This window comes from Venturia canescens, chromosome 4 (genome assembly GCF_019457755.1).
Source record: "Venturia canescens isolate UGA chromosome 4, ASM1945775v1, whole genome shotgun sequence".
Taxonomy (NCBI): Eukaryota; Metazoa; Arthropoda; class Insecta; order Hymenoptera; family Ichneumonidae; genus Venturia; species Venturia canescens.
The window spans coordinates 11,756,209-11,773,704 of record NC_057424.1 but is presented as its reverse complement, the minus strand read 5'-3'; the positions used below and the strand labels follow the sequence as shown (position 1 = coordinate 11,773,704).

At 37.0% G+C, this 17,496-nt stretch overlaps 2 protein-coding genes across 6 annotated transcripts; one reads left to right on the top strand and one right to left on the bottom strand.

The window, feature by feature from the left end:
* Positions 1-39: 39 nt before the first annotated feature.
* pelo (protein pelota) lies at positions 40-6,513 on the top strand. 2 transcript variants are annotated; one of them, XM_043415791.1, is made up of 11 exons: positions 40-158; positions 477-548; positions 696-758; positions 1,153-1,245; positions 1,751-1,901; positions 2,005-2,118; positions 2,409-2,549; positions 2,691-2,913; positions 3,211-3,403; positions 3,547-3,653; positions 4,327-6,513. In XM_043415791.1, exons 3-11 carry the CDS (start codon positions 718-720, stop codon positions 4,428-4,430), a joined length of 1,167 nt encoding a protein of 388 aa, XP_043271726.1. In that variant the 5' UTR covers positions 40-158; positions 477-548; positions 696-717; the 3' UTR covers positions 4,431-6,513. The 2 variants fall into 2 exon arrangements, with proteins under 2 accessions (XP_043271726.1, XP_043271725.1); XM_043415790.1 differs by having other exon boundaries at positions 40-548.
* LOC122408767 (LIM homeobox transcription factor 1 alpha) lies at positions 6,361-17,263 on the bottom strand. 4 transcript variants are annotated; one of them, XM_043415786.1, is made up of 5 exons: positions 16,716-17,263; positions 14,117-14,539; positions 8,156-8,461; positions 7,653-7,751; positions 6,361-6,858 (listed from the first exon to the last, which is right to left on the bottom strand). In XM_043415786.1, exons 1-5 carry the CDS (start codon positions 16,855-16,857, stop codon positions 6,605-6,607), a joined length of 1,224 nt encoding a protein of 407 aa, XP_043271721.1. In that variant the 5' UTR covers positions 16,858-17,263; the 3' UTR covers positions 6,361-6,604. The 4 variants fall into 4 exon arrangements, with proteins under 4 accessions (XP_043271721.1, XP_043271722.1, XP_043271724.1 ...); XM_043415787.1 differs by having other exon boundaries at positions 16,731-17,263; XM_043415789.1 differs by lacking the exon at positions 16,716-17,263 and adding an exon at positions 16,632-16,637.
* Between the last annotated feature and the right edge of the window lie 233 nt (positions 17,264-17,496).

Here is a 17,496-nt window from a genome sequence, read left to right as displayed (position 1 = left end):
GCTATATATATACCCCTTCCACCGCACTCAGAACGTCTCAGTCGGTGTGTCATTTCATACCGCGTACTCACGTGGTCGCATTTTTTGGCAATTCATCAAAATTCTCAAATAACATGGATCAAAGAAGCAGTGTGAAAACAAATGGACCGGACTAAAAAGTGATAATAAAAGTTATTAGAGTATAACGACTTCCAAAAATCGCGAAAGCCCCGCAAAAACTTATATAATTGTTTAATTGGCTTCCCCGATTTTTTAAATTTATTTATTCGTTCGATCAAATTTTGTATTTAAAATTAGAGATCATGTACTACAATAGAGTGAAATTCTAATATCCATCAATAAATTCATAACAAAACAAAATATAATTCACGTACTTCAACACACCACTTTCACTCATCAGAGACACGTAATCCATTGAAGCTGACATTTCATAATAAAAAATGATAACAATTTCCCTTTCCATATGGTGGATACAGTTCGTTTAAAAAAATTATGAAAATTAGAGGGGAAATTTGTGTTTAACTTGAGATGTGCGAATGAAATAAACGGTAAGATAATTCAATAATTTATTCTGTTATACGTCGGCAGAATCAGCAACCTAACCTCATTTTTCAACTTGATTAATCTATTTATCAAATTACTTTTTTCAAAGTGCATATGCGATATAATAATTATTTTTCACTAATTTTTCTCAGCTCAGTCTCCAACTTTTGCAAAATGAAGCTTGTGTCAAGAAACGTTGATAAATATGGAGAAGGGTAAGTTTGGAATCTTGAACACATGGTTCAAGAACTTTTCCTTTTTGGTATCGATTATAATAAAGTCTTATCAACAAAGAATGAAATACTCAAAATTATTATAATTATAAGAGAAAAAACTTAAAGTAGGTATGACTTATGTTAGACTGGATGTCATTTTTTAGTATCTGAGTTGAAAAGCAGTGGATTTCTCAATTTTCTATTACCAACACCCAAAATTCATACAACTTGTTTAAGTACAACTTTCTTTTAAAAATTACAAAAAAAAGGACTGTACTTTGGCTCATATTTTTTTATCTTGCTTTTTTTTCATTTGACGGCTTCAAAAATAATAAACAACTTTTTTCTGTTTTATTACATGAATAATCATAAATGTGTGTCTTTATTTTTCCAGGACTGTGTCCCTTATTCCAGAAAATACAGAAGATATGTGGCATACATATAATCTCATCAGCGAAGGAGACTGTGTTACTTGTTCTACAATAAGGTACGTTGATTGTTATTTTTTGTTAATTCACTCTTTTCATAAGATCCACTCATATTAAACTGAAATGGTTTGAACGGCTAAAAAAAATTTACATCTAACTTCTTTTTTTACAAATGAAAAATTTTTTTTATCAATTTCCAAAGCAAAAAGATCCAACATTAAAAAAAAAAAACTGTAGAAATACTAGATTTTCACTTGTCCCTACAAAAACAAATACTATTCCCTTCGCCTTAAGATGATGGATCAGTCGGTAATCGCACCTCGAATTTTTGAAATTGAAACTCTTTGACATCGTTCGTCCGATTAAAATAATAAAAATGTCATCATACGCAGCACGATCGCAAAAATCCGATGACATTTTTATTTTTTCGATCAGACAAACGATGTGAAAAAATTTCCTTTCAAAATTTGCAGCTATCTCTCTCGCACTCACAGTTGTGATTACCGACTGATCCATCATCTTAATCTGTATGCTAAAAGTAATACTCATGCTTTTGTTTTCTAGAAAAGTACAAATAGAATCCTCGACTGGAAGTTCCAGTAGTAACAGAGTAAGAACAACCTTGACAATACAAGTGGAAAATATAGATTTTGATACTCAAGCCTGTGTACTGAGGTTACAAGGTAGAAATGTTGAGGAGAACAAATATGTTAAGGTATGAAAACCTCAATAAATAGGCATAAATTCAAATGTGAAATGTGTACAAAATATTTCTGATAAATACAACGCTGACCATACATTTGTGTTTTTCCTTTCAGATGGGAGCGTATCATACATTGGACGTAAAACAAAATCGCAAGGTCGTGTTACGAAAACCAATTTGGGATTCCATAGCATTGGAAAGAGTGGATACAGCTTGTGACCCTACTCAGGTTCGATTTTTATTAGCTTTTATGTGATATATTTTTTAATTATCTTGGAGACTTTGATGTTGTTGCATACAAATTGTGTGAAAGAAATTTACAATCTGGCACATTATTATATAATGGCAAATTATTATATAAACGAATCCACATAATTCAACATTTTCTGGCCATTTATCGGTGCATACTCTATCCACTATTCTTAAAAAAAATATTTATAATTTCTGCTCTGTGAAAATCATGTTTACTTTCTTCATAAAATGAAGCTATTTGTGCCAAAACTTTTTCCTACATTTCAGAACGCTGACGTAGCTGCAGTCGTTATGCAAGAAGGAATAGCACATGTTTGTTTAATAACATCAAATTTGACTATAGTTCGAGCGAAAATTGACCAAGTCATACCGCGAAAACGAAAAGGAAGCGTATCTCAACATGAAAAGGTATCAAGTTGATTTCATTCACAGCTTAAGGGTTATTTTGTAAAATATATGTGTGAAATTTTCTCAATTGTAGCTACATCTACATTTATTATTTTATTAGTGCAAAATAATCGATAATAATGTAATAAAGTTGTACAACAGGGTCTCCATCGTTTTTACGAAAACGTAGTACAAGCAATTCTTAGACACGTGGATTTCGACATCGTAAAATGCATCATCGTTGCGAGTCCTGGTTTTGTCAAAGATCAATTCATGGAATACATGATTCAGGAAGCAGTGAAGACGGACAATAAAGTCATTATGGAAAACAAGAGCAAATTTCTGTTGGTCCATGCCAGCTCTGGTTTTAAGCACTCTTTAAAAGGTTTTGCTACATTACTTGCCAGCATGTTTCAAAATCAGTTGAACTTTTCTTTTTGGTTTTCTTCGTTTTTCAAAGTTTATCATTAAACAACATTGTTTTTTTTCGGTAACAAAAAAGTGACAAGAATAATGTTTAATTTTCTGTATTTCGAACCCAAGATTCTTATGCCTCTTGAGGGGGAGGTGAGGGACGCGACTTATTTGAGAGGAAAAAGATGTTAATATATTTGAGAGATACGCGCTATCTCAGAGTAAAAGATTGATGATTAGATATTAACTATTGACATTTCTGTTCCAGAGGTTCTAGCAGATCCGGTAGTAATATCTCGAATTTCAGACACAAAAGCTGCAGGAGAGGTCAAAACTCTTGAAACGTTTTCTACGATATTGCAAAAGGATCCGTTGCGAGCGTGTTATGGAAAAAAACATGTACAGATGGCGGCCGAGGCTCAGGCTATCGAGACTCTATTAATATCTGATAAATTATTCAGGTACGAATCGGTATCTCTAGACAATTGAAATATTTCTATTTTTTTATACTATTCGGTATAAATGAAAATCTCTCTGAAAATTTTTTGTGTCCAATTTTACAGAACGAAATGATCATAAATCTTTATCCATTTTCTCGTTTTAGATGTCAAAATGTTGCAATGCGAAAAGAATATGTGGAGTTGGTTGAAAGCGTGCGAAATGGTAGTGGGGATGTCAAAATATTTTCCAGTATGCACGTCTCGGGCGAACGTAAGTAATCTAGGTTCTAAAATTCATTTTTGTAGAACTCAAATCTTTGTAGAAATGTGTAAAAACATTTGCGATCGAGAACGGCTGAGAATTAAGCGAATGAGTCGATTTTTCAGAGTTTCGTGTTTTCCATAGTGAAGTTTTTCCGGTAATTCTTTTAGTTTGTAGGCGAAAAAGGAACTTACCCACAGTTTTATTAAATGAACTGAAATCCCGGCGGTTTGAAAGTTTTGCCAAATTTTCTCATAATAATATGAAGCAATGAACCAATCGGAGTCGATCGAAAAATTAATATTTGCACTGTGCAAAAGTTTCTCATACTAAATTATACATTTAGTCAGAATTCTCTTGACTTTCGCTCTAATGCATATTCCAGGCAATCCACTTTCCAAAGTAAAAAGATTTAATTAAGGAACTGAAAATAGAACAGCGATAACTTTGAAATTCAAAAAACTTTTGAATTAGTTACGGTTTTTCATAAATTTTCAATTTATAACATCAAAGTAGTCCCAATACATAGTGTTTGGGGGTTTCTCACAGGAACATTTCGAAAATTTACTCGAACAAGTTTTTAGAGTACAAAACATGAGAAAAAGCAACGGGATCGCTTTTGCGACGGATTGCGGCATTAACGAATTTGAACGGATATTGAAAGGTATAAATTCTTTTGCAGAGTTGGATCAGTTAACGGGAGTAGCAGCAATTCTGCGATTCCCAATGCCTGAGCTCGACGAAGAAAGCGGCGATGATGAAAGCGATACGGAAAAAGACGATTGACACCGATCAAATTATACTTTAATCAATATTATACTAATTTAACGTTCATCCATCAGTGGCTTTTAATATTGATATTCGTGAGCATTCGTGAAAAAACTATAGTTCTGAATGAGTGAAGACTTTTTATGAAACGTTATTTTGTTAAGTCACTCATCGAAACGATGATTGGTTTTCTGCCGTCAGTCTTCCGTGCATAACTCATGTAGGAACGTTTATATATTCGTGGATTTTGCGAACATCCTTGAACGAGTAAAGACTAAGCGAATGAAATAACAGTTTAGAACGTAGACATCACTGATATTTTTTTTTCAGTAGTCATTTTTCATATATGAAAAGGCAAAAGTTTTTGATCGCAATTACTCTTTTAAAAGTCAATTGGTAGTTTGAAAAATATTAACAATGATCATTTCTATTATAATATCACGATTTTTATACTTTTAGTTCGAATGAATCGATGAATTGAGATGCGTATAACACGATGCATTTGCAATTTTATAGTGAAAACCTCAATGTTATGCTACACTTTTGTAAGTGTCGCATTTTATACGATCGTCCGCAATTGTCCAACGTTTCGAGTATTTGCTGCTCCTGTCCCGACAGTTTGAAACTTTCTTTAGCTCGAAGATGTGATCAGAAGCGTATTCGTAGGAAGAACCACAAATCTGCATGTAAATAAGTCGACCAAGAATTGACGTGTTATTTATCCTCGTAGCAACGTTTTTCTTCAACTCACAAATATTTTTTATAGGATCACTTGCGATTTTGTTTATTATTGAGCCTAACTTCTGATAGCAAGAGTGCCCTCAAATATCATATTTACAAATGTATTTGTTCAATGAAATGGGGTCAAGCTAATGAAATTTTGTACATATTCATCACCAAATGTACAAAAAAGATCGCGAACGGAGAATTTTTTATCATTTTCACGCCATTTTATCGGTAGAAATTGTTCTCTTCCGTAAGAATTAAATTTAGTAATGACGATCATAAAAAATGATCAGCGGATTGGAGAGATAAAAAGAACGATGTTAAAATTTTTAAATAGATTTCATACCAATTTCTATATAATCCAGTGAATCTTTCAAGGGCCACTCAGTTTGGAGGGCTGTTCGGTGTTCCAAAAAATGCAAATTCTTTAAAAATATTTAACATTAAATTGACAAAAGTAAGACGAGATATAAATTGCGGTGTGTTAATGATTCTTCAGGTGCTAGTTAAATTTATTTGACATGTTTTTGTGAGCGAATGCTGCATGATATTCGATATTTTTTCCATTACCGTAAAAATACATTTTTATGATTGGAATGATACGTGGTTCAGAGATAGAGAGCTCGATAAATATTGTCAGTTGAGCCTATTTTTTCAATGGTAAAGAGCATAAGTTATTGGATGTTTGAATTGCGTTGCTTCTACGAGCCGTTACAATTCACTTGTGCGAAATTTTAGAATTAATTTTCTGTTCCGTCTTCATAAAGGCTTAACGGAATACGGACATTAGAAACTGAAACTTTGCCAAGCGTTCGAAAACATCGAAACTCAATAAATTTTCTAACCCTGTAACGGTTTCTTATATCGAAAAATCAAACATACAAGTTCGACTTACCATGCTCTGATGTTGCGAGACTGTAAAATACTCTTGAAACTTTTTCGAATAAATAAGTAAGCAGCCGAAGTAAAAGACGAAATAAAGAGCAGAGAAAAATACAAGTATCAGGTGTTTCTACAACTTTTGGTTGAACCATAAATTCCTTCAAGAAAATAAATCATATAATTGTTCTTGAAACAAAATAAAGTAACAGAAAAAGAGACAAAAATTCTTTTCTCGAATTTGAAAAGAAAAGAGCATCGCCTAGAAATACGAGAATAAATCTCATGAATAATAATCGTGATATTAAAGGTTTGAAGGAGTAATCATAAGGACAGATAGGAATTAATTTGTAAAGCATAATGTTCATCTTCACAACTGCGTTTTACATCGAAATATAATGTGAGCTGTTTGCAATCAATGAAATTGTTTACATCGTTGGATCAGCAATTACTTATCATACAAATGTTCCGGTAATAAATATAATTTTCAAACAGATATGATTAGTGATGAACGATTTTTATCGAGCGATCCAGAATAATAAATACTTATTAATAATATGAAAGTAATAAAAAACGAGAATAATAAGTTATGAATGATCTCCACTGAAATAACTACTTTGCATCATGAACAATTTGTCAATAGGGTTATGTATCGCTACGTGCAGGCTCTGAGATAATGAAGGAGCCTCCTGGGACGATCCCCCATGAGAAAGCGAACTGGCATGATGACCATCGGGTGCTGCTCTACTTTCGCTGTCGCCTATATCGAAACCAGCTTCCGTTCCATCCTGAGATAAATCACTACTGCAAAAACTTTCTCCTGAATTTCCTGGATAGGCATCTGTAACAAAATTTCAACATTCCATTCAGAATTATCATTTTGACTTTCGAAAAGTTTCATTGTAATTGACCTCATTGAAATTCGTTCGAGTAAAAATAAGCTTTTATTTTTTCTTCATTTTTTCCAACGCTTAGAATGTTTTCTCGAAAGTATTCGAAATTAAGCGATTTCTTGTGCCTTAGAAAAGTGTCGAGTGCCCTGTTTCGTCTTCCATTTTTAACTTTTGGCACCTACAAACTATCATTTCGAACTTCGCACAACGGTATCAGCAACGATTCTAAACCTTTGCTTTAGTTTAAAATGCTCTTTTTATTTTTTTATAACGAAGAGAATAATCCACGATATCTTGGTATTTGATCAATATTTTATGAAAAACTTTACAAAACGAGAAAATATTTCAAATGAATGCAAATGCTCGGATTTGTTCACTATTCATTTGATCTTTGGAATCGTCCTAACTTCTTTTGTTGATTTAATTACCAGCCAATTGAAAAGACGAGAAAAAGTTGTCAAATTTTGGCTGGATGAAATTTTCTAGTGAGCTTCGTTTCTAAATTTGCCAAAAAAAGAAAAATGTCTATTTATATTTTGAAAAAATCACGTTTTACTGAAAAACAATAAAATTTCTCCTCCAAGTGGGAGTTTTGCTCAAAAAAGTCAAAAAAGGGCAATCGGAGATGCAACGAAAAGGGGACTAAGATTTAAAGCATTTATGGGGTTCGGGTAAAACAGTTCGAACAGATGATCCCAGAGGTGTGGAGTTGAGAACGAATATCAAGTCGAAATACACTTACCGTCGGGTGAGTACGGATTATTGGGGTCGAGTGGTTGGGTGGCCAAGGGAAAACTAGAAGTTTCAGCATCACGCATATTCAGGGCGTTCAAGTAATGACCTGCGAACGAGATGAGATGGTATTGATAACATGTTGATGACCTCGAGCCAGTTATTTCAAAGTTTCCACGCTTTGTCATAGTGATGCCAAAACACTATTTTATGTATTCGAAAAATTATATTCTGCGGTTGAATTTTCCCGAGTTTATAGTTTTTCGAGAATATTCAACATTTTTTCGAGTGCAAGCTGCTTTCTCGCTCGCATGCCAATGTACTTCATGAAAAATTCTAAGCCCGAGTTGTTTGTCAGATCACTGAGTTTTTTCATGTTTTTAACTTTGAAGCGATTTGCCACTTTGTCCCATTTCGCCCCGGCCTCCCTTACTTAACCCTTGTCGAATTGATCACGTTTTTTGAAGAGCCGACTTATCAACACTCGAATTTGTCTTTAAAGCAAGGACTTACTGTGATCACTGTGCGGGCTCTCCAGCCTCCGCTCTTCTTTAGCTTCCTTCTCCGTGCCAGGCTCCGTTTTAGCTTTTCTTTGCTGTTTTTTCATTTTCGCTCGCTGATTTTGGAACCAAACTTGCACCACCCGGACACTCAATCCAGTTTCTTTGGCAAGTGCTTCCCTCACTTTCCTGCAAGGTTTTGGAGACAGCTCGAAGGAAGCTTTGAACTGGCGTCGCTGAGCCGAGGTGAGAATCGTTCGTGGTCTTTTCGGACCCCTGCGACCATCGCGCGGCCGATTCTCATCCAATATATCGTCATCTGTGCATCAACAGAGAATAAATGAGCAAATTACGTTCGATCTTAAGGCCTCGGACCGCCAAAATTTATTCTTCCGTTATCATCTCATTATTCACTCCGGATACTGGCGCCCAATAGTCACGCCTTTCGATTTAAATCTTTCTATTAAAAATTCTATTTAAAAATACTGCCGGCCACCGCACCACGAAATAACGATTCACAACTTTGCTCCATGTTCAAACAAGTAATGAGATCATTTTTTCCAACTTTTACGTTTAGCTAATGACCGTAAAACCATTATAATTTCGTCTCCCTCTCGTCAGTCAGTCCCCGGGTCAAGGCTTTTCTAGGCTTCGAAACATCCAAATGAAACACCAAGCACTCGATAAACCCGATGCTAGACACAACCCGAAACACCAAACAGAATTTTTGAAGATACGAGAGAACAGTTGGGATTTTGAAGAGCAATCAAGTCCTCGAGTGAGCAGACAACGACAAGCCATCAATTTCCTAATTCCAGAAGTCATGAGAAGTCGACATCAGTAGATAAGAACTTCAAATTAGGATGGAGAACATTAATGCGAAGATTCGTAGTATAGTCGTTATGAGCCACAGTCGAATTCCACTCTTTTTAACCCCCCACCTGGTGTTTGAACTTCGGTGAACCACTGGTCAGTAATTCGACCTGACCGAAATCTGAAAGGGAAACCTCCAGCCCCACCCCTGCCTGACCACCCCGTTGCACTTCCTAAGAACCTCTCCCCATTCTCACTAAAGCTCGAAAACCAATTTAAGCTCAACACCAGTGTGCATTACATCGAATGTAGGACACGTGGAAAACGATGAGCGTGCCCTCGTCGTCGCTCGTTCTGAGCCCTGAAAATTCCGGTCAACAATTCCGCCACGCGAAGCAGTGATTTTTGAATATTTGCTCATTTCTTTCGATGATTTGTATATGCTTAAGAGTCTGTAGAGAAGTCATTAGAAGCTCGTAAAAACTGCTCTTTTCACTGCGATCAACGTACGAGCAATCGGGCTCTGACTAAATAATCTCTGGCCGAGTTCTCGCTGTTTTGGTTCGAATAAACATTATACAAAGTAATGAAGCAATGAAAATCACATGAAATAGGAGAGAATGGAAGCTTCTCAGCCTGGGAGATCGCCGCAGCCGCAAACCGAGCGCGGAAGCATCGCTGTTGGTCAAGCCAGCTTTATTTGCAACTCGCCACAAATGGCCAGGAACAGAGTACAGCTTTGGATGAATTCGCTCCGATTTTCACTCGAATTGTTGTAACGAGGGCGGCTAACCGAAGGATGAAAAAATGAACAGGCGGACCGGTAGCAAGCACGCGGAAAGCACTAGCTGAACGTTTTCTACTCTGCTCAGAAATAGTTTAACTCGCTTGGCCAAACTACCTTAACGTTCCCGATACAATCAACGATCTTTTCGTCTCTTTTATGGCCCAGAGAAGTAATACAAACTTTTCAATTCTTCATTCTCCTAGTCGCATCGAAAAAAGTGTAACTGCTAAACGGTTTTGCGTGTCTTGAGTCGATAAACTTGGGAAATGAGCCTATAAGTCGGCATTAGCTGAAAATTCATACTCGAAGGACGATGCAGTTCTGCTTCGATTTCGTTCCACTATGGTAAAGACGTTGGAGGCTTTTTCTCTCTTTCTCCCGTTTCGTGAATCAGGCACCCGAAAATTTTTCATCAAAGACCATTGCTACGTATTCGCACAAATTGAAGAGGGCACATTTTGATGAATATCTTATTACTCAGCTCGAATAATTTCAAGACAAAATGACTCGGCCGAAATGTACATCGATTGCAAACTGTTTACTTATTGAACTTGAATTTAAACGATTCTTTGACAGTCCCGTATGAATACAGCGTATAATGTAGTTGACCAACCTTTTGCACCCGAAGGGAATATCCCGTCCACGAAATGGGCATAAGAGTTCTGGCCAGGCTTACATCTTTGCTTGTTTCCCAACGGTATTTCACTACCCTCTTCGTCCTGTCAGTGTCGTACAACGCCTCATTTTGGACTTTCCTCTATAGTTTAACAGTAAATGAGAGAAAAAAACATAGTAGCAACATTCGACTTTTTATTTACTTCTCAATAACAGGGAGGCATCTAATTATTATACTGAGCCGTGTATTTATCCGGACTGTATTGCTACAAATATCAACTCAGACAAAATTGTATTTAAAACTAATTCTCTGTCAGTTCGGAAGGAAAAAATATGCAGTTTTGTGAAAAAATCTTCAATTCGATTGCAGTTTAAGGCCACGCAGGAAGATTTTTGTTATTTGCGAATGAAAAGATTTTATAAATTTTTGAACAAAGTTCTTGTCCCACTCTGCCTCGTTTCCTATTGCTCTACCAATTTTTCTGGCACGACAGCGTTTTCACAGCAGTCGAACTTGTGTAACTATTTCAATCAATTTCAACTCCAGGATTCTGCTCAAATACCGTGCTTCTACGCCTACAAATGAAATCCTCAAACCCCGAAAAAGGCATCTCCATACTGATGGAAATTCGGAGTATTGTGGGAAAATAATTCGAGGAAATGACTCAACAATGATCCTCGTGCTCAAATTCCAAATGCTTCATTGAGTTTTGTGATTGTACACGTTTTCTGACTCTTTTTTCGTAATCAAATAATTCTCGTTAATTTTCAGTCAACTTTCGGGTTTACTGCACGGAATATGAGAGCGTCGAGGACTGCACTCTCCATGAAAAATCAACGGCTCATATTCATTTTTGGTATTGTCCAAGCATCGAACGTGAACGAAATTCCAAGTGCGAAATGCACGTGGCAGGGATTCGTGAGCGATGAACTTCGGGGCGAGGGTTCGCAAAAAAGGCGGAATGGCAGTCGACTTTTTCGTCGATCAATTTTATTCGGAAAATCGATTTTTCCAATTTAATGAAAACAAGATTTCCTCGCTATATTTATAGTCTCACGAGTGTACTCACGAGGAACGATTCGATGAGCGAACTGCATAAAAGTCTATAAGCAAATAGAACATTTTTCCTCGTGAAAAAGATGCTTTATTACTGCTTCTCAATTGAAACATTGAGCGATTCGACGTGGATCGATGCGTCGTGTTTGTTATGAAAAAATTTCGACTGATTCTAAGGGAGTAGATTCATCCCTTAGGAAGCAGACGCTCGTACAAGAATGCGTTCTCAAGTACGAGGGAGCACGAAGATGGCGGACGGATGGGCGCAAGAGGCCGGGCTGACAACTGAACGACTCCGTGAAATGAGTCTGATGTTCTATATACCGAAGGAAGAGACTCCTCCGATCAGCTGATCAAGTTTCGTTATTTCATTAATTTTATTTTCCTAAAAATTCCGCTGACATTCTCTTTAAGGTAGTTCATGCACGAAACGATTTTCTTAAGAGGGTCTTGAAATGCACACAGAGTTTCGTGTGAAACTCGGTTCGTTTTATTGGTTATTGAGATAAACGTGTTTAAATTTGAAGAAAAATACACAGGGTTACAGGGACTATGCGGAAAAAATCGTTTATCTTTCCATATTACGAATGAACGCTTCTTACGAAGTTTATGAAAAACGTACACCACAACAATGAAGTATGTAATGAAAGTTTGGGAAAAAATTCGAGACGATTGTCTTACTGGTAATAAAGATATATTACGTTAAAGATTGAACGAAATTGGTAATGAGCACTCGTATAATTTCACATTTGCTTATTTCGGCATTTTGTTTCTTCTTGGTTCGGGCCATTCCTGTCGTAGCCTTCAGTCTTTTGATTAATACTATTTTCTTGGTCCATTTCCCTTTGTGTTTTTCCTTTGGGCTCTGTAACGCGATTTTTTACATAAAAAGCTAAAGTCTTTTCGCTAGGGACAAATGAAATTTTTGGATTGAGTCAGTGATGGATCCCCGTTCAATTGATGATGGCTCGTAATTTCGTTCACCAAATGATCAATTGAAAAAATTGATTTACAATTTCGAATTATAATAACTCTGACATTAATTTAAAGTGATTATATCTTTAATTAAGAAGTAAAAATCCATTCAATTTGGACACCTATAAAATACGATTCTTCGGGCATGATCTACCTTAATTTGGAGTTTCGTTCATATCGTCAGTCGTTTTTGTACATCGGTATAAAACTGAAAATTCTCTGTACGATAATTCGACTCAAACTCCTCAAAGTTACGAAAGTATTTGATTTCTACTTCAAAGCAATGATTCTCAAAATAACACGTCCTCGAGTGACGAAATCAGAGCTGTCTTAAATTTTGACTGTTCCTTCGAGTACCCGCGGTGTCAAGGCGTTGCCGCGTCCGAACATTCGACTTTATTCTTCCACGCGCAGATGATAATCGTGTTACGATATTTTTCGCATCAGAGTATCAATGGATTAATCAAATCCACTCAAACAACTCGGATCGTGCAATGGTTATTAGCATTTTCGAAAGTTTTGTTTTCCAAATACAAAGACGCTGGAACTATGAAAAAAAGGGGTTTCGATGAAATAAAAAAAAAATTCGAATTTTCTCTCGAATATTATTCTCGAGTGGATCGTTCAATATGAAAGTAACCACTGAAGAAAAATTTGATTGCGACGTCACAATACTTCCAGGATTGCAGAAAGGTAGAGCGATCATTTATTCGTCGAGCTATGAGTTATGAGCATTGATCCAAAAGTGAAAGCAGTCACTTCTGCCTTGACAGGCTACAACTGACTGATGAAAAATGACTCCAAATCGTATCCTCCGTTTATTTTTGTTTACTTATCCAAAGCTTCTATCATTTTTGAGCAAATTTTTATTCTCGTACTAAAAAGGGGAGAGCATTTAAATTAGCTCCTTTGGTGTCTTCGTCATCGCTGCAGTTTTGCAGCAAGTTCTCATCACAAAAATATTCGATTCGTTTTCAAAAATTCGTTTTCCAGTGAAAAAAAGGATTTTTAAGTCTTTACCGTCTCTCCAGTTTCTTGTATAAAAATCTGATGCTCGAAAACGAAACATTCTGATTCTGCTTCTTATAATGTCGGAAGTATTTACGAATGGGAGTGCAACAAAATTCCGGATATTCATAGAGCCCTGAGTCCACTTCCGGCTTTACAGTATCAACGCAATTTGATTTGACCTAGAAACTAGAATTTCGAAAGGCGTTTGTAGGATTAAAAAAATTATACAAGAAAGGCATAAAAAGAATTTTTTGCCGCGTTCCAGCGATGCAAACGTCAAAAAACCGTTCGATTTCATTCCATCGAGGATAAAATTCCTAAAAATGCTTCCTCACTGGCTGGTTACATCAGAGAAGGAAAACTCCCCCCGAATTTCATGTCCCAATTCGCTGAGGAAAGAAATTTGCTGATTCAACAAAATTTGAGTTGGAGCAAAAAATCGTGGCGAGGCGAGTCAAGTCCGGGGACCAAAACCGAAATTTGCCTCATTCCAACGCCCCATTTGTTGGCTCAAATGAAAGTTTCTCACTTCGACGGAACCTTCATTCCATCAATGGATCCGATTCGCTCGCAACTATATTCATTGGTCGAACGAAAAATTCCGGTAAACCAGCAAATTTGCCTGCCCAGTTTACGTTTAAGTTTCAATCGGGCGTTTATCAGTCCGTCAGTCAGAAAACCCTCGTCACTAAAATTGAAATAAAAATTATACTGACCTTGAGAGCAGTTGAGAAATAAATCGTGTTCGAAATCTCTCCTACAAATTGGTTGACCTTGTCGAAAGAGGTATTGTGCTCCTTTTAGAAGGGTTTGGCCACAGATGCAGCAGGCGAAACAGATCTCATGAAAAATCAAAGGTTCGTGTTTTATAACCAAATCGGAACGACTTAATTTTTCACCGCAACGAGCACATTTAGCTCGAAATATTCGCTCATAGTCCGGCCGACAGTACAACTTGAGGTCGTCGCGAGTGTAACAAGAATACGACAAAAGGCGTCCGCACTCTGCACAAGCAAGGCAGTCTTCGTGATAATTTTTTTCCGAAACCCTCATGATGTAGCGATCCGAAATTCCGTGACCACACCCCGCGCAAATCGTTTTCATTGAACCGCATTCTGTTTTCACCGTTGCACTTGGATCTGGAAATGAAAAAACGCATTTTTGAGATAGCTGCTGCAAATTATCAACGAAATTCGTGGAACATGGAAATTCTATTTCACGATAATTTCGCTTGGATTTCCATTCGCGGATTCATTGAATTATCACAGTCGGAGCTTTCAGCTTTGAGTTTTCAGAAACAAACATTTATTCAGGAATTTCAAGCCAAATGCCGGAAAACGGTTTACGCTTCTAAAAGAAAATTCAAAAAAGTACCATTTTCAATAATTAATTCCATCTTTTGACTCAATTTATACTTTTGCCTCAAGAAACCCCTTAAGGACTAATGTACGCGCATCGCTCCACAACTACATAGAAATTCTTGCTCAGGCGATGACCTTAGAAATAACACATGGTCAAGGTTATCTCAGGTATGAAAACGACTTCCAAACTATTCAACCTTTCGTCAACTAAAATAGTTCATTGATCGACCCAACTGGACAAGTTTCACGAGGTTCTATCGCGCGATTATTTTTACGAAAATTAGGCAAATCGAGGTAATTAACTCACTGGCATAGTATCGTAGAACGCGTAATAACAAATTTTATGGGTTTCAGTGCGTTTGCTTTCGCGTATGTGCCCTCATAAAAAGCTTCTACGGCTATCGATTTCTAGATTACTCGGATAAAAGTGTTCACCGTCGCTAGGCAAATTTTTCGATACGCTCGAGCTCCGTTCGACTAAATTTCACTAGATAACGCCAGGGTCTAAATAACGAAGACTTGGAGCTCAAATAATGGTTGAAACTCGTCACTCGATGTCGAAAAACTTGTTTTGCCGAAAATTCGATTTCTGAACTTCCTAGAATCCTCGAAGCTCATCCTATTTTCAATTTTTTCCAAAATTCTTCCATCCACTGAAATATTTTTAATCGATCGAGTGTTTTACGTAATTGACGCAGTTTTTTATCGATTTCAATCGTGTAACTTTTTTGGAATGGCAGATTCCCTCACGATGAAACGCTTTGATAATTTTTTTTTCGAAATTGCATCTAAATTCGTAATTCGTGAATTCATTTATACGGAAATGTTTGGTTTGTTTACCAACAACGATCGCAAGAAATCACAGAATGATCAATGTTTTCCAGAAAATAAAATTCCCTCGAGAAGAGGCTATAGAAACTTTGTTTCTACCGAATCAGAGCGTCAGAGCAGGCAAAAAGATCGAGCCCGCCAAGCCAGAGTAGATTCGTACTTTCTGGAAACTCCGGCATGTCCAGGAAGTCCGCAGATAAAATAATTAACTGAGAGATTAAATTTATTTGAAAGTGGTCGAAATAAGCCAGCTTTCATTTACAATTAGTGACTAAACTTTTCATTTAGAGCTTATGGGGTCGAGATTATGTGAAGTTTCTGAACACGAGTTTACAGATTTGTGGAAACTTGTTCAAAAAAATTGTATCGAGTGTGCACAGGAACGTCTTGAATTTTTGGGTGTGAAAAAGTCAAATTCCACTCAACCATTCGTATAGAATTATGCCAGAACGAGTTGCTTCCTACAAATTGTGAAATTTTTGGAAAAATCATTTAAAGAATGGTCCGGCAATCAAGTTCTTCGATTATTACGAATTCTTCTCGCAAAATAATCACGCGAATGAAAAATTTGAATGTATTTTTGATGCGATGGGTCGGGAGAAAGTATTTTGTGATTATTTAAATTTTTCACTTCTTAATTCTGGAGCTTATCACCCTTATAATCCTGCTGTATCCACGGTCTCCGCATTTCCTCTAAATCATCGGATTTTATGACATTTTATATAATACCAAGGTATCTAAATACAAAAAGCTCTAATTGGTCTCAAGTACAAAAGAGGTAGTCCATCGTGGGCTGTGAATTCGGGCGGGCTAAATGGAAAGAAATCATTTAAACCCGAGGGATCATCACGCTCCCTTTTTCCTTCTACGACTTGGTTTATTTCCCAATGCCTTCCACCAACATTTTTCAAAGATTCATCTCGAGGTGCTAGCCCTATGTCAACCGATGGCACGTTCCATCGAACACAAAAAAAAACTGTCACTCTACGAGATGGTCCACTAAATCGATATCGACGATCCCAGCAACAATTGAACGAACCCAACCGAAAAAACCTGAAATTTAAGGTATCCCGATCGATTTTAATCGACTCAGATCATTTTTTAACAATCAAGGAATATTCACCAGAAAAATTCTTACTTGCGTGATCATTGACCATTGCTGTCGGCCGGAATTGACTCGAGGATGTGGAGCCAATGCCCGGTCCTCCATCTTGATGATTGAGGGTAGAGGTAGCAGCCAAAGAAGATGGGTAGAATTCTATCATTTCTGCAACCGTCGTCTACGATCGGTTGGTCTAACAAATAGATCAACAAATTGGTTTGTGTCTTATTTTTCACTAGGATACACCTCCACTCCGTAATTACTTGTCGGTCATCGTGAAATCCATGAGGATTATTGATGTGCCCGGAATACGCGGCTCGCTTGAGTTATTACAAAGTCAAAACGACACGAACAACACATTACTTTGATAAAAAAGCTCGCGGAGTTATTGAAGCTTGAATATTTGCTTTCTTCACTGGTTACATCACTTTTCGAGGCTCGCGGTGGTTAGTTTCAAATGAAATGAGTGACAACGAATAAACACAAGAGGTATGAATGAAACACAGGCGAATCACGCTGGAAACTGATCGTATTTTGACAGATCTAGGCATGTGCATGAACCTTCGGGGTTTCCCTTACCCACTATTCCATCTTCGTGAGTAGGGACCTCTTTCTAGAGCTTGAAATGGGCGTTCCTTTGTGCCAACACCCCCATCATTGAGCGTGGAAAATTCGATTGGTCCTGAGAAGAAACGCCCCCACCCCGAATCGCCTGCCATGTGGGGTAGCTTTGACGCTCCTCAAAGCAGGTGGCTCCAATCGATACAATGGTTTCCATGGGTCCATATACCTATGTGTGCGT

Excerpts from the sequence above, each read along its gene's own strand:
- pelo (XM_043415791.1), top strand. The coding sequence starts at position 718 with ATGAAGCTTGTGTCAAGAAACGTTGATAAATATGGAGAAGG. Across the intron at positions 1,902-2,004 it reads AGGAGAACAAATATGTTAAG|ATGGGAGCGTATCATACATT; the intron begins GTATGAAAACCT and ends TTTTCCTTTCAG. Across the intron at positions 3,654-4,326 it reads TATGCACGTCTCGGGCGAAC|AGTTGGATCAGTTAACGGGA; the intron begins GTAAGTAATCTA and ends ATTCTTTTGCAG.
- LOC122408767 (XM_043415786.1), bottom strand. The coding sequence starts at position 16,857 with ATGATAGAATTCTACCCATCTTCTTTGGCTGCTACCTCTACCCTCAAT. Across the intron at positions 8,462-14,116 it reads ATTTCTCAACTGCTCTCAAG|ATGACGATATATTGGATGAG; the intron begins GTCAGTATAATT and ends GTTGATGCACAG. Across the intron at positions 6,859-7,652 it reads TAATCCGTACTCACCCGACG|ATGCCTATCCAGGAAATTCA; the intron begins GTAAGTGTATTT and ends ATTTTGTTACAG.